Source organism: Scyliorhinus torazame, chromosome 6 (genome assembly GCF_047496885.1).
Source record: "Scyliorhinus torazame isolate Kashiwa2021f chromosome 6, sScyTor2.1, whole genome shotgun sequence".
Lineage (NCBI taxonomy): Eukaryota > Metazoa > Chordata > Chondrichthyes > Carcharhiniformes > Scyliorhinidae > Scyliorhinus > Scyliorhinus torazame.
Window position 1 is genome coordinate 126,601,371 of NC_092712.1, and position 24,128 is coordinate 126,625,498.

At 46.5% G+C, this 24,128-nt stretch overlaps 1 protein-coding gene across 4 annotated transcripts in view; it reads left to right on the forward strand.

Annotated features, from left to right (window-relative positions):
- The window catches only part of ankrd28b (ankyrin repeat domain 28b), a 291,957-nt gene that overhangs the window by 254,142 nt on the left and 13,687 nt on the right, over positions 1-24,128 (forward strand). For all 4 annotated transcript variants that reach the window (XM_072508769.1, XM_072508768.1, XM_072508767.1 and 1 more), the window contains 5 exons: positions 5,494-5,581; positions 5,675-5,758; positions 8,817-8,962; positions 14,239-14,321; positions 17,752-17,834. In XM_072508769.1, the coding sequence (XP_072364870.1) occupies positions 5,494-5,581; positions 5,675-5,758; positions 8,817-8,962; positions 14,239-14,321; positions 17,752-17,834 (484 nt within the window). The remainder of the gene's footprint in view (positions 1-5,493; positions 5,582-5,674; positions 5,759-8,816; positions 8,963-14,238; positions 14,322-17,751; positions 17,835-24,128) is intronic.

Genomic DNA, 24,128 nt, shown 5'->3' on the forward strand with positions numbered 1-24,128 from the left:
ACTGAAGAGGATAACTAATGTCTTCAGAATCAATCAAACCATTGATATAAGTGTGCGGCGGCAAATGGAATTCGAACTTTCAGTGGCACAGTGGTTAGCACCGCTGCCTCACAGCGCTAAGGACCCGGCTTTGATCCCAGCCCCGGTCACTGTCTATGTGGAGTTTGCACATTCTTCCTGTATTTACGTGTGTCTCACCTCCACAACCCAAAGGTGTGCAGGCTAGGTGGATTGGCCATGTTAAATTGCCCCTTAATTGGAATTGGGTACTCTAAATTTTTTTTTAAAAATGGAATTAAATCCAAAGAAGTGTGAGGTAATGCAGTTTACAAGAATGTTGCCGGGGCTTGAAAACTGGAGCTATAAGGTATTAGGAAAACAAAAGTAACTTTAAGGGATTTATATTTGTATTGGTAAACAGTTAGCAATAAGATATACATAGATTACATAGAACATACAGTGCAGAAGGAGGCCACTCGACCCATCGAGTCTGCACCGACCCACATTAATCCCTCACTTCCACCCTATCCCCGCAACCCAATAACCCCTCCCAACCCTTATGGACACTACGGGCAATTTAGCATGGCCAATCCACCTAACCTGCACGTCTTTGGACTGTGGGAGGAAACCGGAGCACCCGGAGAAAACCCACGCGGACACGGGGAGAACGTGCAAACTCCGCACAGACAGTGACCCAGCGGGGAATCGAACCTGGGACCCTGGCGCTGTGAAGCCACAGTGCTATCCACTTGTGCTACCGTGCTGCCCCTAAAATTTTTTTTAAGAGTACCCAATTCATTTTTTCCAATTAACGGGCAATTTAGCATGGTCAATCCACCTAGCCTGCACATCTTTTGGGTTGTGGGGACGAAACCCACGCAAACACGGGGAGAATGTGCAAACTCCACACAGACAGTGACCCAGAGCCGGGATCGAACCTGGGACCTCGGCGCCGTGAGGCAGCAGGGCTAACCCACTGCGCCATCGTGCAAAATGTAGTTTTAAGTGTGTTAAATTTAATGATGTTGTGCCTGGAAAGGTAAAACCTATAGGTAGATTCATGCTGGGAAAAGGTATGTGTGAGGTTTGGTTAAGTTCCAGCTGTGTTTTTCTTGTGCTTTGAGAGGATTATGGTGTGAAGAGTAAATAGGCCAGTAGAGATATAGATTCCCTTCAGTGCAGAAGGAGTTCATTTGGCCCATTGTAAGACCATAAGACATAAGAGCATTCAATCATGGCTGATATTTTCTCATCCCCATTCTCCTGCCTTCTCCCCATAACCCCTGATCCCCTTATTAATCAAGAACCTATCTATCTCTTGTCTTAAAGACACTCAGTGAATTGGCCTCCACAGCCTTCTGCGGCAATGAATTCCACAGATTCACCACCCTCTGACTGAAGAAATTCCTCCTCATCTCTGTTTTAAAGGATCGTCCCTTTAGTCTGAGATGGTGCCCTCTGGTTCTAGTTTTTCCTACAAGTGGAAACATCCTCTCCACGTCCACTCTATCCAGGCCTCGCAGTATCTTGTAAGTTTCAATAAGATCCCCTCTCATTGAGTCTTCCCCGACCCTCTGAAAGAGCACTCTATCTAGGCCCAATCCCCCACCCTATCCCAATAACCCTGCACATTGATCATGGCAAATCCACCTATCTTGCACATCTTTGGACACTTATTTAGCATGTGGGTGTTGCGTAGCAACTGGGGCCTTAAGGTAAAGAAGCTTTAAGTTTTAGTTACAACTGAATTTGTCAGCATTTGGAGATAGGTAGTGAGAGAGAAGGCAGCTCTGCCAGAAGCAGTTGGCTTCAGCAGGCTGGAGAGGGAACATCTCTTTCAGCTTTGCTAGGAGAAAAGCCATGCCATGCTATGATGGTTCAGAAAACAAGTGCAGAGATCTGAAGAGCCGCTAAGTAAGGAAACTAGAGAAATGCAGAGACGTTTTCAAAAAGCCAGAGGTTAAATGTATTAGAACAGAGCACTTTAAGATAGACAACTGCAAAGAAGGCCAAGGACACCAGAAAGATATCTGAAGTGATTTTCAGGTTTGTGAGATTTTACTACAGCCTGTGGAACTTTAGGTGAAATAACTATGGAAATCGGGGGCTGGACCTCTGAGTTTGTGTAAAAGCAGTTAAAACAAAGGAAACCTAACAGGGGTTAGTGTAAAATCCTGACTGGATTTGCTGTTAAAATTGGACCAGAAGCTTTGTTTAAAAGACACTCTTGTGACAATCTGGGGAATTCTGAGGAGAAATCCACAGACAGTGATTTGGGTTCAAAGCATGTATTTGACCGCAGTCGTCATGTGTGATTAAAAGGGACTTTTTGTGTTAATGAGACCATTGTAGCTTAAGGTGTATTTTGTAATTCATTTTAATCTTTAAATCTGTGAGGATTTGTTAAGCTGAGTGGAGAGTAAAAGAGTATAGTATTATTCAATTTTTCCATGTTTAATGGGCGGCACAGTGGTTAGCACTGCTGCCTCACAGGGACCCAGGTTCAATTCCGGCCTTGGGTCACTGTCTGTGTCGAGTTTGCATGTTCTCCCCATGTCTGCGTGGATTTCCTCCGGGTGCTCTGGTTTCGTTCCACAGTCCAGAGATGTGCAGGTTGGGTGGATTGGCCATGTTAAATTGCCCCTTAGTGTCCAGGGATGTGCAGGTTAGATTATGGGGTTACAGGGATAGGGCTGGGTGAAAGTAGGAGGGCCGGTACAGACTCGATGGCCAAATGGATTCCTTCTACACTGTAGGAATTCTATGATTCGCTATTAATAAATATTTTTTCTTGCTGTTGAAACCAATTTGCGGCCTGTTCCTCCAGTTTAAAAAAAAACATAAGTTACACTGGAATCTTCCCGTCAGTTAAAACATGGGGCTGTAACAGAGGAAAGATTGGATAAACTAGGATTGTTTCTCCTCGAACAGAGGAGGCTGAGTGGTGAGGTGTAGAAGATTATGATGGACCTAGATAGAGTTGACAGGAAAGACCTGTTTCCCTTAGCAGAGGAGTCAATTATTAGGGGCACAGATCTAGGGATTAGAGGAAACATGAGGAAAAACGTCTTCACCCAGAAGGTGGTGGGTGTCTGGAATTTGCCGCCTAGTTTGATTGTGGAGCAGAAACCCTCATCTCATTTAAAAGATACCTTGATCTGCACCTGAAGTGCTGTAACCTGCAAGACTACGGACCAGGTGCTGGAGTTGTGGAATTAGAATATATGGCTAGTTTTTTTTATTTTCTGGCTGGTGCAGACATGACCTCTTTCTGTGTCATAACATTTCTATGGTCTGAACTTGCATGCTTGCTCATCCACCTCAAATGTAACTCGTCTCTAACCATTGTCTATAACCATCAAAGTTAGCTCTGTTTATCTAGTGCTTCTGAATTTTAAAGAACTGCACAAAACTGAGCAGTACTATGCTGCCAAAAGGATAGAATTTGAATAGTTGTCTTAACTGATTGCTGTTATGGTCACCATGTAAATCAGCAAATGACCAGGCATTTTCCAAACTTGTTCAATGTAACATTGTCCACCGAGAAAGAAATTTTTTAAACTGCTTTATGAACTTTAAAAATATATATATCGAAGACTATACAATTTTTTTTCCAGTTAAGGGGCAATTTAGCGTGATCCTGCGCATCTTTGGGTTGTGGGGGTGAGACCCATGCAGACACGGGGAGAATGTGCAAACTCAATACAGACTGTGACCCGGGGCCAGGATCGCACCAGGGTCCTCTGCGCCGTGAGGCAGCAGTGACTGTTTTATGAACTTGTGTTATCAAGGAAACATTTCTTATAAATTACCTTGAAAGCTGTCATTAAAATTTAGCACGAAACATAATGCAGTATTGCTTGTTTGAATGAATGTGTTCATTAATACTCTACTTCCAAGGTCTCAATCACAAACCAAGCCAACTCTATACACTTGCTTGTATCCCTCCCCACCCACACTGCCCATCAAACTCTACTTCTTTGAAAGATACACTTCCCCAAATCACATTTTCTTCTGATATGACTTAGTTTTTTTGAGTACAAGGAATGCAGACATGAATGAATCCCGCATGTCACTGGTTTACTAGATCCGCCCATCACCATAATTGGGCCACATTAAATACTATGGGCCTAATAGTGGTTAGCACTGTGGCTTCACAGCTCCAGGTTCCCAGGTTCGATTCCCGGCTTGGGAGACTGTCTGTGCGGAGTCTGCACGTTCTCCCCGTGTCTGCGTGGGTTTCCTCCGGGTGCTCCGGTTTCCTCCCACATGTCCAAAGATGTGCAGGTTAGGTGGATTGGCCATGCTAAATTGCCCATACTGTCCAAAAAGGTTAGCTGGGGTTACTGAGTTATGGGGATAGGGTGGAAGTATGGGCTTAAGTGGGGTATTCTTTCCAAGAGTCGGTGCAGACTTGATGGGCCAAATGACCTCCTTTTGCACTGTAAATTCTATGTAAGTTAGTCTATGTAATTCTCCACTGCTAAAGCCACTGCGTTCCAGGATTCTTCTGAGAACAAAGATAACGTCAAGCTTCTTTTCTCCATTACTATCTGTCTTCCATGGAAGGATCAAATCATGAAGTCACTTGTTATAGATCTTTTTTTGTTATTGTGGAGATTTTCCATCTTCCCAACAGAAGTTAGCCATGGTCATTCAAGGAGTAAAAATGAAACTTTGTTATAATAATAATAATGGTTATTATTGTCACAAGTAGGCTTACATTAACACTGCAATGAATTTACCATGAAAAGTCCCTAGTCGCCACATTCTAGCGCCTGTTCGGGTACACGGATGGAGAATTCAGAATATCCAATTCACCTAACAGCACGTCTTTTCGGACTTGTGGGAGGAAACTGGGACACCCGGAAGAAGCCCACGCAGACACAGAAAGAATGTGCAGACTTCGCACAGACAGTGACCCAAGCCGGGAATCGAACCTGGGACCCTAGCGCTGTGAAGCAACAGTGCTATCATGTTTAGGTTGTTGCTCAGAATTGATCTCTTGATTTTTCACCATATCTAAAACACCCATTTATTTTTAATACTCTTGGAATTTGTTGTGACTTCTTACTAATGACTGGTATATCCTTTATACAGTATTTTATTTCCCTTAGTCCTGCAGGAAATATATACAAAAAAGCTGAATACCGCAATTTTCCTCTTTTACTTGGATATTAAATCCAAGATCATACAGCTACAAATATTTTTGTATGGATCTGTTATTGCAATGCCTCGTGCCTAATACTTTCAACAATTAAAACTGGGCGACAAACAAAACTGAAAATAATATCATGTATAATTATACAGCTGATGCTATAATTATATAGGAAACTACAAAATAGAAAAGAATCCCAAGGTGCCTGGTAGTCTACATGACTAAATGTTTTTCATTCCTGGTGTGCTTCCTTGAGAGAACTCTACAGTGTTTCTGTACAATCTGAAACAAGAGTAAAGAGTAAATGGTCTAAAGTGTTTTCTTCTCTTCATTAGGTCATGATACCTGTGTAGAACTTCTGCTGGAACAGGAGGTTTTTCAAAAACTGGATGGCAACTCTTTTAATCCATTGCACTGTGCTGTGTAAGTTTGTTTTCAAATCCATTATGATTTGAATTATTACAAAAGTGTCCAATTAAACATATCTTTTAACTGATAATTTTTTGTTTCTTTCAGAATAAATGATAATGAAGGTTCAGCAGAAATGTTAATAGACATTCTTGGTGCTAGCATTGTCAACTCTACAGATGGAAAAGGAAGGTAATGGAATGTTAACTTTACAATTCTCATTTCAGTCCCCATAAGCCTTTGAAAACTGTAAATCCTGTTGGCTATTAAATGTAACCAATCTCCATTTTGCTGAGTTAGATTCTTGACATTCTTGTTCACAAAGATCAAACAGAAAGGAAAATGAAGTTTATGGGGAGATTAAGATGGTAATGCCAATACAAAATTGTGACTTAATCCAATAGAGTATCTAAAAGCTGCCTTTTTCCTCTTGTAGGAGCTTTCTCACAGGCTAGCCAAGCAAAAGTCTGACAATCATCTTCACAGAATCAGAGCTTACAGACAATGTCCTCGATATCACCATCCCTGGATATGTCCTGCCCCAACGGCAGGATAAACCCGTTGGAGACGGCAACACAGTGTGCAGTCGGAAGGGAGTTGCGCTGGGAGGCCTTAGCATAAACTCTTGACTCCATGAAGTCTCTTGCTGTTACGCCAAACATGGCCAAATAACATCTGCTTATTACTACATACCCCCACCCCTACGCAGCCTTTGCCTGATAAATCAGTACTCTTCCATGTTGAACATCACTTGGAGGAAGCATTGAGGGTTGCAAAGGCGCAGAATGTACTTTAGGTGTTGGACTTCAATATTCATCACCAAGGGTGACTCGGTAGCACCAATGCTGACCAAGCTGGCCAAGTGTTAAAGGACATAGGTGCTGGACCGCACCTGCCGCAGGTGATGAAGGGGAAAAAACACTTGACTTGGTTCTCACCAACCTGCTTGTCACAGAGCACCTGTTTATGACAGTATCTTTAGGAGTGACCACCGCACAGTCCTTGTGGGGATGAAGTTCTGTCTTCACATTGAGGCTACTCTCCATTGTGTTGTGTGGCATCACCACCATTCCAAATTGAATAGATTTTGAACTAGCAACTCAAGATTGAGCAACCATGAGGTAATTGTAGTCAACCACAATCTGCAACCTCATGGGCCAGCATATCCCCCGTTCTGCCATTACCACCAAGCCAGCGGGTTAACCCTGGTTCAATGTCGAGTGCGGGAGGAAATACCATGAGCAGAGCCAGGCATACCTAAAAATGAGGCATTAACCTTGTGAAACTACAATACAGGACTACTTGCTTACCAAGCAGCATGCAATAGACAGAGCTAAGCAATTCTACAACAAATGGATCCGCTCTAAAGTCTGCAGTCCTGCCACATTCAGCCATGACTGGTGATGAACAATTACACACTTCACTGGAGGAGGAGATCCACACACATCCCCATCCTCAATGATAGAGTAGCCCAGCACATCAGTGCAAAAGATAAGGCTGATGCATTTGCAACAATCTTCAGCCAGAAGTGTTGAGTGGATGATCCAACTCTGCCGCCTGCAAAGGTTCCTAGCATCACAGATGCCAGTATTCAGCCAATTAAATTCACTCCGCGTGATAACAAGAAACGGCTGATGGCACTGGATACAACAAAGGCTAGGAGTCCTGACAATGTTCTGGCAATAGTACTGAATATTTGTGCTCCAGAACTTGCTGTGCCTCTAGCCCAACTGTTCCTGTACAGCTACAACACTGGCATCTGCCCAGTAATGAGAAAATTATCCAGCTATGTCCTGTATACACAATGCAGGATAAATCCAACCCAGTCAACTACCGCCACGTTGGTTTAATCTCAATCATCAGTAAAGTGATGGAAGGGATCATCAGCAGTGCTACCAAGTGGCACTTGCTTATCAATAACCTGCTCACTGATGCTTATTTATGTTTTTCAAGGGCCACTCACAAGGTTAATGCCTCATTTTTAGTTATGCTCTTATCACAACCTTGGTTCAAACATGCACATAAGAGCTGAATTCCAGAGGTGCGGCATGAAGCATCATTTGACTGAGTATGACATAAGGGAGCGGAGTCAATGGGAATCGGAGGGAGAAACTCTCCGCTGGTATGAATCTCACACAGCACAATGGAATTTATTGGAGGTCAATCATCTCAGTTGCAGGACATCACTGTAGGTGTTCCTCAGGGTATCAACAGCCTGGAGGTTACCATTGACCAGAAAATTAACTGGACTAAACATATAAATACTGTGGCTACAAGAGCAGGTCAGAGGCTAAGAATCCTGTGGCCAGTAACTCACCACCTGATCGCCCCAAACCTGTCCACCATCTACAAGGCTCAGGTCAGGAGTGTGATGGAATACTGTGCACTTGCCTGGATGAGTGCAGCTTGAATCATAGAATTTACAGTTCAGACGGAGGCCATTCAGCCCATCGAGTCTGCACCAGCTCTTGGAAAGAACACCCTACTTCAGCCCACGCCTCCACCCTATCCCCTTTACCCAGTAACCCCAGCTAACCGTTTTGGACACGAACGGCAATTTATCCTGGCCAATCCACCTAACCTGCACACCTATGGACTGTGGGAGGAAACCAGAGCACCCGGAGGAAACCCACCCAGACACGGGGAAAATGTGCAAACTCGACACGGACAGTGGCCCAGGGCCGGGATGCGATTCCAGGTCCTCAGCGCCATAGTTAGTCCCAGTGCTAACCACTGCGCCACGTGCCGCTTGCGTCTGATATTTCTAAGCTTTCAGCAAGCTAGACTGTATTTCAACTGGACCAGGTGATTTGTTAACTTTCAGTTCTCGGACAAGATATTACATTTGTTTCCCAGTTTCCAAGTGAACTTTCACATTCAAGAGGAGCAAACTGTCCTCCAATGTTCCCCCTCAAAACTGCAAAGACAGATTAACTAGAAATTTATCTCATTACAGAAATTGCTCAGTATACAATATTTGGTGATTTCAGCATAAGTTATCGAGGCATTCCTGAAGGACTTCATAAAGAGCAATATAAATTAAATCCTGTCCTTGTCTTTGTCCGAATCTATTTTCACTAATTGTATAATAGACTGGGGGAATCTGGAAGAGATGAGATGTTTCAAACTGTATTGAGATATTTTATGTGCAGAATAATGCAGTGATTGAAATGTAACCCATCAAGTAATTCATCCTTCCTAATGATGGAGCAATGAAACAATTATAACTTGGCTATTTTATTCGCTGCAGAACCCCTCTTCATGCTGCAGCTTTCACAGATCATGTTGAATGTTTACAACTTCTACTCAGCCATAATGCTCAAGTAAATACTGCAGACTCAACTGGAAAAACTCCAATAATGATGGCAGCTGAGAACGGGCAGACTAACGCTGTTGGTGAGGATATTATTTGTTCATTTATTTTATCAAGGAAGTGGTGCACATTAGAATCAATGCCAGGATCTTTGACCCGGTAGATTATGTGCAGTTTGCTTAACTGAACCTTGCTGAAATTATTCCCTTATTAAAACAAGCAATTTACTTCACAATTGTGGTCTTTTTTCAGACCTCCGTTAACTTCACTTTACTTTCAAAGGCGTTTGATAAAGTGCCACATTTTAGACTTGTCAGCACAGTTGAAGACCAAGGAATAAAAGGTGCAGTGGCAGCATGGATATGAAATTGGCAGGAAGCAATAGTGGTGATCAGATGTTGTTCGGGCTGGAAGAACATATACAGTGGGTTCCCCATGACCCAGCCTTGGATCATTGCTTTTTGTGATATATGTGAATAACGTGCATTTGGGTACTGTTGCTCGTTTTAGCCTTCGTTTAATTGCTCTTGTTCTATCAGCTTTGCTCTCGAGTCGCCAGGTATCTTTCTGATACTGCCACGTGGTTCAAGTCCGAGTAATGGATCAATAATCCAACACACCGCTTAGTAAGAGTTAAATCAACGCACATTTATTATATTCAGTAATCAATACTTATACATTAATTCTACTTCTAAGCTATTTCCTACAACTAACAGGCCAATACTTAACTTTGGAAATGGCCCACCAGGTCAGGGAAACAAATGGCCTTTCGTATGGGTTCTGAGCCTGCGGGATTCAAAGCGGGTACAGGTCGATAGTCAGGAGTGCCTATCTCGTAGCGAGTGTTGGAGTAAGACTTACAGTTCTCGCGGCTGTTGTAGAAGGTCAGCAGAAGGGTCTCGAAGGGTGCGGAGAGGAGAAGAAAGGTGAAGAAGGGTCGATTTGAACTTGGACTCTATTCTTATAGTCCCCAGGGGCTTTCCGCCTTTCGGGACGGACCCTGTACCTGGTTCCAAGTGATTGGACTTCGTCCCAATCACTTGGTTCGATATTCTCCAATGCTTGAGCGATTCCTTGATCGATGGGCGGTTTTGGGGGGGTCGTTCACCTCTCTTTGTGTAGGCTCCTGCTGGCGCCGAAAAGTCTGGGTTGGCTTTGTGTGTCTAATTTGTTGCACATTGTTCCCGGGGATTGCTACTTAATATTCAGATGGCTGGTGTGTTATGCTGATGGCTGCAGGTATCGATTCTGTCTGGCCTCCCCAGAGGTGAATACACAGTTTTACCTGCAGCTGCCTGTTTGAGTCCTGATGGCTGATTTTCCCATCAGCCTCTTCCGTTTGCCATTTTAAATCGGGGTTTGGCCATTCTAATCGGGAGTTAGCCATTTTAACTGGCTACAGTACACAGGGCACAACTTCAAAACTGGCAGATGACACAAAACTTGGAAGTATTATGGACTGTGAGCAGGATAGGGATAGATTTCAAGAGGACGCATGCTGATGGAATTGACTGACATGCCACAGGTGACATTTATTGCAGAGAGTTGTAAAGTGATACATTTTGATGGAAAGAGGAGAAGAAATATTTAAAAAAGGGGTGTAGGAGCAGAGGGACCTGGAAGTATATTTATGAGGGCAGGCCAGATTGTGAAAATGGTTTGGATAAAACATACAGAAATCGGGACTTCAATGGAGGGGTAAGAGTGCAAAAACAAGGGAATTCTGACAAACTTGTATAAGAACATAAGAACTAGGAGCAGGAGTAGGCCATCTGGCCCCTCGAGCCTGCTCCACCATTCAACGAGATCATGGCTGATCTTTTGTGGACTCAGCTCCACTTTCCGGCCCGAACACCATAACCCTTAATCCCTTTATTTTTCAAAAAACTATCTATCTTTATCTTAATAACATTTAATGAAGGAGCCTCAACTGCTTCACTGGGCAAGGAATTCCATAGATTCACAACTCTTTGGGTGAAGAAGTTCCTCCTAAACTCAGTCCTAAATCTACTTTCGCTTATTTTGAGGCTATGCCCCCTAGTTCTGCTTTCACCCACCAGTGGAAACAACCTGCCCGCATCTTTCCTATCTATTCCCTTCATAATTTTATATGTTTCTATAAGATCCCTCCTCATCCTTCTAAATTCCAACGAGTACAGTCCCAGTCTGCTCAACTTCTCCTCGTAATCCAACTCCTTCAGCTCTGGGATTAACCTAGTGAATCTCCTCTGCACACCCTCCAGTGCCAGTACGTCCTTACTCAAGTAAGGAGACCAAAACTGAACACACTACTCCAGGTGTGGCCTCACTAACACCTTATACAATTACAGCATAACCTCCCTAGTCTTAAACTCCATCCCTCTCGCAATGAAGGACAAAATTCCATTTGCCTTCTTAATCACCTGTTGCACCTGTAAACCAACTTTTTGCGACTCATGCACTAGCACACCCAGGTCTCTGCACAGCAGCATGTTTTAATATTTTATCAATTAAATAATAATCCCTTTTGCTGTTATTCCCACCAAAATGGATAACCTCACAAAATGCTGATTTGGTCACAATGGATATCTGGGGTGGGATTCTCTGATCCCCCGCTGGGTCGGAGAATCGGCGGGGAGTGGCGCGAATTCTCCAGCACCAAAATTTTGGCGGGGGCGGGAATCCCCCTTCCCCCCCCCCTCCCCCCAGCAATTCTCCGGCCCCCGATGGGCCGAAGTCCCGCTGCTACCATGCCAGTCCCGCCGGCGTGAATCAAACCACCTCCCTTACGGCGGAACTGGCGGCGCGGGCGGGGTCCTGGGGGGGGGGGGGGGGGGGAGGCGGGACGATCTGGCCCCGGGGGGTGCCCCCACAGTGGTCTGGCCCGCGGGCGGGCCTGTGCCGTGGGGGCACTCTTTTCCTTCCGCCTCGGCCATTGCCTCCGCGATGGCCGATGCAGAAGTGACCCCCCCTCCCTGCGCATGCGCGGGGATGATGTCAGCAGCCGCCGACGCTTCCGCGTATGCGCGGCCTTCCGCCGACCGGCGAGGTCCCTTCAGCCCCAGCTGGCATGGCGCCAATGCCCTTTCCCGCCAGCCGGCAGCGCGCCATCCACTCCGGCGCAGGGCTAGCCCCTCAAGGTGAGGGCTTGGCCCCTAAAGGTGTGGAGAAATCTGCACCTTTGGGGCGGCCCGGCACCGGAGTGGTTCCCGCCATTCCATCCCGCCGGGACCCCCCGCCCCGCCGAGTAGGGGAGAATCCCGGCCATTGTATCTAATTTTGTGCACCACACTTTAGGAAAAATGTGAAGGCTTTGGAGAGGGTGCAGGAAAGATTTACCAGAATGATTTTGGGAATGAGGAACTTGTTACATGGATAAATTGGAGAAGCCTTAAGTGTTCACTTTAAAATCCTGGGGGGACAGGAATTTACCGCAAGTTTCCAGACCCTGACATTGGGATGAAATTGGTGTCCCGAGGCCCCGTTTGTTGACATAGAGACTAGCTCAGCGATTCTATCGTATGCTATCTCCTAATTGATCACCTTCAGGTTTGCCATCCAACTAAGCATGGTGGAAAAACTGCAGATGCTGCTCGCCCAGTCAGATGGCTCCGCATCTCTAAAGCCATGGCAGCCTGCCTGGGAGAGGTCTCACTGAGGCATCTTGGGAATAGAGACGTCCCTTCAACATAGTATATAAAGTTAAAAATCCAAGGATCAAGAAAGCAGGTCCCTCTGGGTGGTCACTGGGATAGGGGCAACCTTTGTTGCCTGCGGTTCCCTCTGTGGGTAATTGAACTGCCAGTTCTGATGTCTGCAGCCTTCCCATGCGCCAGCTATGGGGCTATGGGGCTGGCACAGTGGGCTAAATAGCTGGCTTGTAATGCACAAGAAGGCAGCAGCGCGGGTTCAATTCCCGTACCGGCCTCTTCGAACAGGCGCCGGAATGTGGCGACTAGGGGCTTTTCACAGTAACTTCATTGAAGCCTAATTGTGACAATAAGCGATTATTGTTGTTATTATTATTATTACACTAATGGCGAGCGTGTGGGGAGAATCATCCTAATAGGGGCCTTAATCATTTAAATCTGCTGCTCACCTGCATTCGCAGGCAGCCAATAGGCTTCAGTCCCAACACTGGGAAGAGGTGGGAATGCCTCCAGGAGCTGAGCTGATGCTGCTCCTTGATATTTTCCCAGGTAAGTCCTGCCAGGGATGTCTAGATTAAGTAGATAGAGAAAAACTGTTCTCACTGGTTTGCAATGCTTCTATTTAAGGTGATAAGCAAAAGAACCAAAGGTGACACGTGGAAAAGTGTTTTTGCTCGGAAGTGGTTATGATCTGAATGCACTTCCTGGAAGGGAGGTTGGAGGTAGATTCCAAAGTTACTTCATAGAATCCCTACAGTGCAGAAGGAGGCCATTCGGCCCATTGAGACACCCACCCTCCAAAAGAACACCACAGCCCACTCCCCGCAGTATCCCCGTAACCTCACCTAACCTACGGGTCAATTTTAGTATGGTCAATCCACCTAACTCACACATCTTTGGACTGTGGGAGGAAACAAGAGAACCCGGAGGAAACCCATGCAAACACGAGGAGAATGTGCAAACTCCACGCAGACAGTCACCCAAGGCCGGAATTGAACCCGGGTCCCTGCCGCAATGAGGCAGCAGTGCTAACCACTCTAAAAGAGATTGAGACAATCGCTTGAAGAGAAGAAAATTGCAGGGGGTGGGCATAGCTGAATTGCTCTTGCAGAAAGATGGAATGGACTCCACAGGCCACTCAGCCAGTTCTTTTGTACTCTTTACTATTTTGTGATTCTTTGGGAAGATGATTGCAAAATGCATAATATGGGAATTTGTTACTTTTCTTGAATAGCCCTATATACCATTTGACTTCAATACTGGGTAGTAATTATATTGTTTATAAACTTACTTCAGCTATTACTGTGTTTTTAATTGCAATGTGTCGAACATTAATTATCATCTGTATCCAAGTCTAAAAGTCTGATTACCATAGCCAGAAAGGGGCACACTGGAGGATTAAACATGTAATTTTTAAAATTCATTTATGGGATGTGGGCGTCGCTGGCTAAGTCAGCAGTTACTGCTCATCCCTAATTGCCTGTGCTTTAACCCAGATATTAAACAATTTATAGAAGTGGTGTCGGGGGGGGCGGGGGGGGGGGGGTTGTGGTTGATTATTGGATGTGTTGTTCTGATATTCTGTGTATATTTGTTAAATGCCTTGAATAAAAAACAAATTTAAAACAAATCCAGTGTGATAAATGGGAGTCTTCACGAGTGGAGTGCTCATTTTAATGCAGTCTTTGTGCTGAAATTTAAAATAATGGGTATTTGCTGTTTTATTCTAGAGGTATTGGTTGGCAGTGCAAAGGCCAACCTTATTCTGCAAGATATGAACAAGAACACAGCCCTCCATTTGGCTTGCAGCAAGGTGAGTGTCGACTTTCAAAAATGTTATAGTGCTGGTCATTGGTAGGTGTTTCATATTTTGTCATATAAATATGCAATTGTAATTAAGTGTTCCCTGGTCACTGGCTGAGGCTAAAACAAACTGTTTGCAACCGCACCATCCAGTTTCAACACTGAGCTGAGCTTTCAACCCCATGTCCACTCCATCACCAAGACTGACAACTTCCATCTCCAAAGCATCATCTTTCTCCACTGCTACTTCAATTCATCTCCTGCTGAATCTTCCACTCATGCCTTTGTTATCATCTCCAATGTTGCCATGACTACCATTTCCAACCTTCACATACTTGAGATCGTCCTCCAAAAATCTGCTATCCATATCCTTACTATCACAAAGTTCTGTTTACTCATCACTGTTCTCGCTGACCTATCGTCAAACCATTTTTATATACTTCGAGGGGACCAGCAAGATAATGAAGGTTGAAAATATAGAATAAGGGCAGCTTAGAGATCAAATTTGCGACAGTCACATCTTGTGGCAGCTGAAAATGAAAATCGCTTATTGTCACAAGTAGGCTTCAAATGAAGTTACTGTGAAAAGCCCCTAGTCACCACATTCCGGCGCCTGTTCGGGGAGGCTGTTACGGGAATTGAACTGTGCTGCTGGCCTGCCTTGGTCTTCTTTCAGAGCTAGCGATTTAGCCCTGTGCTAAACAGCCCCTAAACAGCTGTGAGTTGAACGGTTGCACAAAAGGTGACTCTCCCCTAGAAACCTTTATGTACACCTTTTAACCCGGTCAAACGGGCACCAAAACGGCAAAAGATTCCCCAGCTTAACTCCTATCTACCACTTAACCGACCAGGATGCCATGAGCCAGCAACCAGGCCACAAAAACGGAAAATGTAGGGAGAGGAAACCCACGACCCAGAACAGGGCGACCCACCAAGTGGCCCAGAATCGAGCATGGCAGACCCAACAGGATTGCCGATGCCGGCCCAACCGATAATGGAAAAGCTGATTGAGTTTATCACAACGGAACTCCAGAAGCACAGAGAAGCAGTGAAAGAAGACCTGATGGTGACAGTGAGGTCAGCAGTAGAGTCTATGTTGGCCTCCACAAAGAGGTGGACGAACACCACCAGCTCTGAATATTTTCTGCTGTACAGAGGCATGAGGCAGGGATGCCCGCTGTTGTTCGCGCTGGCAATTGAGCCACTGGCTATCGCTCTTAGATCAGTGAAGGGGTGGACGGGCATCCAAAGAAGAGGCAGGGAGCACAGAGTTTTGCTCTATGCTGCTTTCTACGTCTTGAACCCCATAGCCAGCCTGGGCAAGGTAACGGAGCTCCTGAGAGACTGCAGAAAACCTTCTCAGGATACAAACTAAACCTGAGCAAGAGCACACCTAATTAGGACATGGATGAACGGGTTCTTCCCGGAGGTGGAGGACAAGTGCGAGCGATGTCAGGGCAGCCCGGCCAACCACACTCACATGTTCTGGTCCTGATCCAAACTCGGCGGGTTCTGGACAGCCACCTTCGAGGCCTGTCCAGAGTGGTGGGAGTGAAGATGGAGCCATGCTCATTATTGGCTGTCTTCGGGGTATTGGAGCATCCAGAGCTCTTTGTGGGGAGGAGAACCCACGTCCTGGCATTCGCATCCCTGATTGACCGGCGGAGAATCCTGCTTGGATGGTGGTCAGCCTCAGGCTGGCTATCCAATCTAGTGGAGTTTCCAAAACTAGAAAAATTAGAATTTGGGATCAGGAAAGGTTCCACCACATGTGGAAAAAATTCACCAGCCTCTTCGAAGATTCGAAGACCTATTCGTGCCAGCAACTAGAGGGGTGCCAGAGCTCATCTCCTGCCTCACTCCGTCCTGGGGTGGGATACTCGCTGGGAACCTGCCACATCATGCCATAGAGGTAGCTCGCACCATAGATACACTATGCTGGTCACTGAAATGTAAATAGACCACTTATTTCTTTTGTTGTGTTTTTTTTTCTCTCTCATTATCACTTGCTCTGTTTTTGTTTGACAGCAATAATGTAAATTTTAATCACATGTGTAATAAAATGTATTTGTAACCTCAGTTATGATCAATGCAACTGTACGATTGAACTGTATTATGGCTAGACTTACCTGTCATAAATGGAAAAACTCCCAATAAAACATTTTTTTTTTAATTGCCACAGGTGCGTGGTAGATTGCAGCTGACACTACATCAGCAAAATGCTGACTTCAGTAAGGTCATGGTGCAACCTCATAACCAGAATTATTTCATTTCAAATTAGAGGGCCATCATAAAATTGTCATACGATTTTTGCTCCAATGTAAAAGCTGATACCTACAAAGGTGGTGTGAGCATGGAGTCACTTGGAGTCAGAGTTGCTGTGGCAACATGGGCCTTTACATGCATGTGAGAGTCTGGTATAGGAAGTGATGGTGGAGGTTCATGCATTCTTTCCATCACATGGCTGACCAGAAACATCATCTGCTGTGCAGCTTTCCACTGGCCTGTGTTGGAAGGATTTTCAGGTTGCTACTCAACCTCTTTGGCTGCATTATGAACGCATTTGGTTATCAGATCATGGAGTGGGACCAGAACCTGGAGCTTCTGGGCCATTACCCACTACTTCACAAGACATCCTTCCTATAACAAAGTTTTTTTCCCCCCATTTTTACAGGATGTGGACTCTGTTGGCTAGGCCAGCATTTGTTGGCCATCCCTAAATAATTCTTTTCCTGACAAGAAAATATTTTTTTCCAACTAAGGAGCAATTTAGCGTGGCCAATTCACCTACCCTGCTCATCTTTGGGTTGTGGGGGTGAGACCCACGCAGACATGGGGAGAATGTGTAAATTCCACACGGACGACAGTGACCCGGGGCCAGGGTCGAACCTGGGTCCTCGGTGCCGTGAGGCAGCAGGGCTAACCACTGCGCCACCCTGCCGCCCTATCCCTAAATAATTCTAAACTGGTAATTAAATTGAGATTTATCTTGCTGGGTGTGAAATGTTGGAATAGTTCTAAGTTCTCTGATGAGTTGATTGTTTCACTTTTGAGAGGGTGTAGTGAACTACAGCAAGTTACAGAATTAAAACTCCTTTGTTCTTTCTCTCAGTGCCTAAGGTTCTGCATTATTAGAAGCGTCTAGTCATTCTTGTTCCAAACTTGAACGGTTAAAGAAAATAGCTGGAAGTAATGAGGGTAGGAATTTATTGAACTGGTGACTAAAAATTATGAATTAAAGAAACAACTGACATTTTCGGGGCTGCAAGATTGAGTAAATTTATTCTTTTTAGACAGTTTGTGAGATGAATCATATGATGTATTATTTGATAAAATACCTAAGCATTCTTACAGTTGTTCGTCTATGTTACAACTTCTTTTGTTTTTGCTAAAAGATTTATAATTTTTTTTAAAAGCAACATTTTTCTCTTACGTTTTAGGGTCACGAAACTAGTGCCTTGTTAATACTAGAGAAGATTACGGACAGGAGCCTCATAAATTCAACCAATACTTCATTGCAAACGTAAGATTTTTTTTGGGGGGGCGGGGGGGAACAACCAAATTCTTGACTTCTCTAAAGGCAGACTTATTTATAGGCTGATTTTTTAAAATTTGTTTTTGGGATGTGGGTTTTGCTGCCTGGGCCAGCCTTTATTGCCCATACCTGAGGGCATCTGAGAGTCAAGCACATTGCTGTGAATCTCATCACACACAGGCCAGGCCAGATAAGGATGTCAGATTTCATTTCTTCTTTTTTTAAAAAAATATATTTTATTGAAGTTTTTCAAACAAAAGTTTTCCATTTTTACAACTTAATAAAGGAATATACATTAAACGTTATTTAAATAATATATTAAACTAACAACAGATGGAAAAAGAAATAAACAAAAAGCAAATATCAACAACTAAGAAAAAACAAGAACACGGAATAATCCCTCCCCCCCCCCGGGTTGCTGCTGCTGTCTTTTCTGTTTTTCCATTATCGTTCCGCGAGATAGTCAAGGAACGGTTGCCACTGCCTGGTGAACCCCTGAGCCGATCCTCTTAACGCATATTTTATTCGTTCCAGTCTTATAAACCCTGCCATGTCGTTTATCCAGGCCTCAACGCCCGGGGGCTTCGCTTCTTTCCACATAAGTAGAATCCTTCGCCGGGCTACTAGGGACGCAAAGGCCAAGACGTCGGCCTCTTTCGCCTCCTGCACTCCCAGTTCTTCTGCAACCCCAAATATAGCCAACCCTCAGCTTGGTTTGACCCGGACCCCCACCACCTTTGAGATCACTCTTGCCACACCCTCCCAGAACTCATGCAGTGCTGGACACGACCAGAACATGTGAGTGTGGTTCGCCGAGCTTCCCGAGCACCTCCCACTCCCGTCATATGCGCTCTGTGTAGAACCTTAAATTGAATCAGGCTAAGCCTGGCACACGAGGACGAGGAATTTACCCTACTTAGGGCGTCTGCCCACAGCCCCTCCTCAATCTCTTCCCCCAGCTCCTCTTCCCATTTTCCCTTCAGCTCCTCTACTATCGCCTCCCCCTCGTCTCTCATCTCCCTCTATATTTCGGACACTTTACCTTCTCCAACCCATGCCCCTGAAATCACTCTATCCTGGACCCCTTGCGTCGGGAGCCACGGAAATTCCCTCACCTGTCGCCTCGTAAATGCCCTCACTTGCATGTATCGGAAAGCATTCCCTGGTGGCAGCTTATATATTTTTTCCAATGCTCCTAAACTCGCAAACGTACCATCCACAAACAGGTCCTTCAGCTCCCTAATTCCTGCTCGCTGCCAACATTGAAATCCCCCATCTATCCTCCCCGGGACGAACCTGTGGTTATTCCTTATCGGGGACCACACCGAGGCACTCATCACTCCCCTATGTCGTCTCCACTGCCCCCAGATCTTCAAGGTCGCCACCACCACTGGGTTTGTGGTGTACCTTTTCGGAGAGAATGGTAGCGTCGCCAGCGCTTTTAGGCTCGTTCCCTTACAGGACGCCATCTCCAACCTTTTCCACGCCGCACCTTCTTCTTCCCTCATCCACTTACAGACCATCGACACATTGGCGGCCCAATAGTAGTCACTCAAACTCGGCAGTGCCAATCCCCCTCTGTCCCTACTGCGCTGCAGGACCCCCCTCTTTACCCTCGGGGTCTTTCCCGCCCACAGAAAGTTCATAATGCTCCTGTCTATTTTTTTGAAGAAGGCCTTTGTAATCAGTATGGGGAGGCACTGAAACACGAAAAGGAACCTCGGGAGGACCACCATTTTAACCACCTGTACTCTGCCCGCCAATGACAGGGGCACCATATCCCACCTCTTAAAGCCCTCCTCCGTCTGCTCTACCAATCGCGTCAGGTTAAGTTTATGTAGGGTTCCCCAGTTCCTGGCCACCTGAATCCCCAGGTATCGAAAATTCCTTGCTACCCTCCTCAGCGGCAGAGCATCCATCCCCCTGTCCTGTTCCCCAGGGTGCATCACAAAAAGTTCGCTCTTTCCCATATTTAATTTGTATCCCGAGAACTCTCCAAACTCCCTGAGTATCTGCATTACCTCTGGCATCCCCTCTACCGGGTCCGCCACATATAGCAGCAAATCGTCTGCATATAGTGACACTCGATGTTCCTCTCCCCCTCTAATCACCCCCCTCTACTTCTTAGAGTCCCTCAGCGCTAAGGCCAATGGTTCAATTGCTAACGGGGACAGGGGGCACCCTTGTCTTGTACCCCTATGTAATCGGAAGTATCCCGATCCTTGCCTGTTTGTAATGACGCTTGCCACCGGGGCCGCGTACAAGAGTCTAACCCATCTAATGAACCCCTCCCCGAACCCAAATCTCTTCAACATCTCCCACAAATAGTCCCACTCCACCCTATCGAATGCCTTCTCTGCATCCATCGCCACCACTATCTCTGCCTCCCCCTCCGGTGGGGGCATCATCATCACCCCCAGCAACCTTCGTACATTGGCATTCAATTGTCTCCCCTTAACAAACCCTGTCTGGTCGTCATGTATCACCCCTGGGACACAATCCTCTATCCTTATCGCCATCACTTTGGCCAGCAGTTTGGCGTCAACGTTTAGGAGGGAGATGGGCCTGTATGACCCGCACTGCAGCGGGTCTTTGTCTCGTTTCAGAATTAGCGATATCGTCGCCTCCGACATTGTCGGGGGTAATATTCCCCTTTCCTTAGCCTCATTAAAGGTTCTCGCCAAAAGTGGGGCCAACAGGTCCATATACTTCCTATAAAATTCCACCGGGAACCCATCTGGTCCCGGGGCCTTCCCTGCTTGCATATTCCCAATTCCTTTGATCACCTCATCCACCTCAATCTGCGCCCCCAGACCTGCCACCTCCTGCCCCTCCACCCTCGGGAGCTCTAGCTGGTCCAAAAAGTGTATCATTCCCTCTTTCCCCTCCGGGGGTTGGGACTTATACAGCCTCTCATAGAATGTCTTGAACACCTTGTTCACTTTCCCTGCTCTCTGCTCCATCTTTCCCGTTTCGTCCCTAACTCCTCCAATCTCCCTCGCCGCCCCCCTCTTCCGAAGTTGTTGGGCCAGCAGCCGGCTCGCCTTTTCCCCATATTCATATTGTATCCCCTGTGCCTTCCTCCACTGTGTCTCTGCCTTTCCCGTAGTCAGCAGGTCAAACTCCGTCTGTAATCTTCGTCTTTCCCTGTATAGCCCTTCGTCTGGGGCCTCCGCATACTTCCTATCCACCCTCAAAATTTCCCCTCCTAATCTCTCTCTTTCTTTACCCTCTTATTTCCCCTTGTGGGCTCTGATGGAAATCAGCTCTCCTCTAACCACCGCCTTCAGCGCTTCCCATACTACTCCCACCTGGACCTCCCCATCGTCATTGACCTCCAGGTATCTTTCGATACATCCCCTCGTCCGCCAGTAGTCCCATGTCTAATCGCCAGAATGGGGCCCCCCCCCCCCCCCCCCCCCATTAACAAGTTTCCCACCTCCAGGTCCGGGATACGTCCCAGCATTCGCTTCATGAATCCCGCGTCATCCCAGTTCGGGGCATATAAGTTCACCAGCACAACCGCCTCACCCTGCAATCTGCCACTCACCATCACATACCTGCCCCCACTATCCACCACTATGGCCTTAGCCTCGAAAGATACACGTTTCCCCACCAGTATTGCCACCCCTCTGTTTTTCGCGTCCAACCCTGAGTGGAATATCTGTCCCACCCATCCTTTCCTTAGTCTAACCTGATCCGCCAACTTCAGGTGCGTCTCCTGGAGCATAACTATGTCCGCCTTCAGTCTCTTTAAGTGCGCAAACACCCTTGCCCTCTTAATCGGCCCATTTAAACCTCTCACATTCCACGTGATCAGCCGGGTTGGGGGGCAATTTACCCCCCCCCCCCCCCTCGTCGACTAGCCATCCCCTTTTTTAACCCATCTCCTCCTCCTCACCCAGGTCTCACGCACCCGTCTGTCCCCCAGACGGTGCCCTCCGTCCCGACCACCTCGTCTTGTATCAGCTCCCCCTTACTCTCAGCAGCAGCAACCCAGTTAACCCCCCCCCAGATCCCCCTCTAGCTTGATTACTCCCCCCATATTGCTTCCGGAAGTCAGCCAACTCTGGCTGACCTCGGCTTCCCCCGTTCATCCTTTGACCTCCCTGAGTGTGAGGCTCCCTTCCTTCCTGCGCCCTTTTTCCCGCCATAGTTTCCATAGCGCCATATTCCAAAATACCCGCGCCTTCCTCTCGGCCCCGCCCCTAATGGCGCAGTTCCCTCATTCCCCTTCCCTGTCCCCTTTTTCCACCGGCGCCCAGATTTCTTCATGTCCCCCACATCGGGGGAGAAAAATTCCCCGTCCAACATTATTATACAGTAGCCCTCCCCTCTCCCCACTTTACATTTCTGTGCCACCACCTCGCTACCCTTCTCCGGGCATCAATTTCTCAAGTCTAGTCCAATTTCTCTTCCTGAATGAATGTCCATGCCTCCTCCGCTGTCTCGAAGTAATGGTGTTTGCCCTGATGTGTGACCCACAATCTCGCCGGCTGCAGCATCCCAAATTTGACTTTCTTCCTATGGAGCACCGCCTTGGCCCGGTTGAAACTCGCCCTCCTTCTCGCCACCTCCGCACTCCAGTCTTGATACACGCGTATCACCGCATTCTCTCACTTGCTACTCCGTGTCTTCTTAGCCCTGCTCAGGACCATCTCCCTGTCCCTGTAGCGATGGAACTTCACCACTATTGCTCTTGGTGTTTCCCCTGCCTTTGGTCTTCTCACGAGGACCCGGTACGCTCCCTCCACTTCCAGGGGGCCCGTTGGGGCCTCGGCTCCCATTAGAGTATGGAGCATCGTACTCCCATACGCCCCAGCATCAGCTCCCTCTGTTCCTTCGGGGAGACCTAAAATCCGTTGGTTCTTCCTCCTCGAGCTGTTCTCCAGGGCTTCCAGCCTTTCTATGCACCTCTTGTGTAGTGCCTCGTGCGTCTCCGTTTTTACCACCAGGCCCTGTATCTCGTTTTCGTTCTCGGCTGCCTTTGCCTTCACTCCACAGAGTTCCATCGCCTGGACCTTTAGTGTTTCCTTTAGTCCCTCGATTGCCAGTAACATCGGCGCCAGCACCTCTTTCTTGAGCTCCTCCACACATCGTCGGAGGAACTCCTGCTGTTCCAGGCCCCATACCATCTGGGCTCCCTCGGCCGCCATCGTGCTTCTCCCTTCTCTTCTCTGCCGCTGCTCCAAAGGATCCTCCGCAATCTGGCCGCTACTGTCGCTCCTTTCCATCCACACCCGGGGGGGACTCCTTCCTTTGTCACCTCACACTGGGTTTGGCCGCAAAAAATTTACATTGGGGCTCCCGATAAGAGCCCAAAAGTCCGTTGAAATGGGAGGTGCCGAAACGTGCGGCTTAGCTGGTCATCGCCGCAACCGGAAGTCGATTTAATTTCTTAAAGGACATTGGTGAACCTGTGAATTCTGTCTGTATATTTAAAGTTTTCTGATGTCATCTAATGAATATTCAAAATGTATTAACAATTATTTGAAAAAACATAATTCTGGTGTACAGGCAGTGGTAGGAGTTCAGTGTACAGCTGCTTTTAGAATTTTGCCCAAATGTATTCACTACAACAGCTATGTACAGAACTGGTAGGCATACAAATGGTTTATTTTCAGATCTTAGCCTCTGTTCCCATTTGTTTGGACAGCAGCTCTTGGTGATGATTCTGCCATCCCCATTGATCTGTCCTCTGGACCCATCTTTTGTTTCTTGTCCTATCGTCATTCCCTTCAGTTATTTGATCTCTTCTCAATTCCATCCTCTCACAGACCTTCCTTTTTATTATGTTCCATCCATGCGCTACCCCTTTCCTGCCCTGCTTCTATTTGCTTAAAATGTGCAGTAAGTCTTAACTTTTTTTATTTTTGATGGAAGGTCATCAACCTGGAAAACTAGCTCTCTCTCCTCGGACAGGAAAATAGTAGCAAGAGCAGGCCATTTAGCCCCTCAAACGTATGCTACTGTTCAGTGAGGTCATGGCAGATCAAAGTCCATGCACTCACCTTTGCCATACAACTGGTAAAAGTATTAATCTTAGATTTAACAAATCATCTAAAATCCATTGCGGTTCGAATTCCATGTGTGTGTGTCTCGTTTCCTGTGTCTCATTGGCAGAAACTCTTGTCTGGCTCTGATATTTACATTATTAGACACACACACCGCCCCTGTTTGCATCATCTTTCCTCATAACAACCTTTACAATCCAGGTATCATTCCAGTAAATCTATGTTGCAATCCTTTTCTCGGATATGATGTCCAGAACTGCTTGTGGAA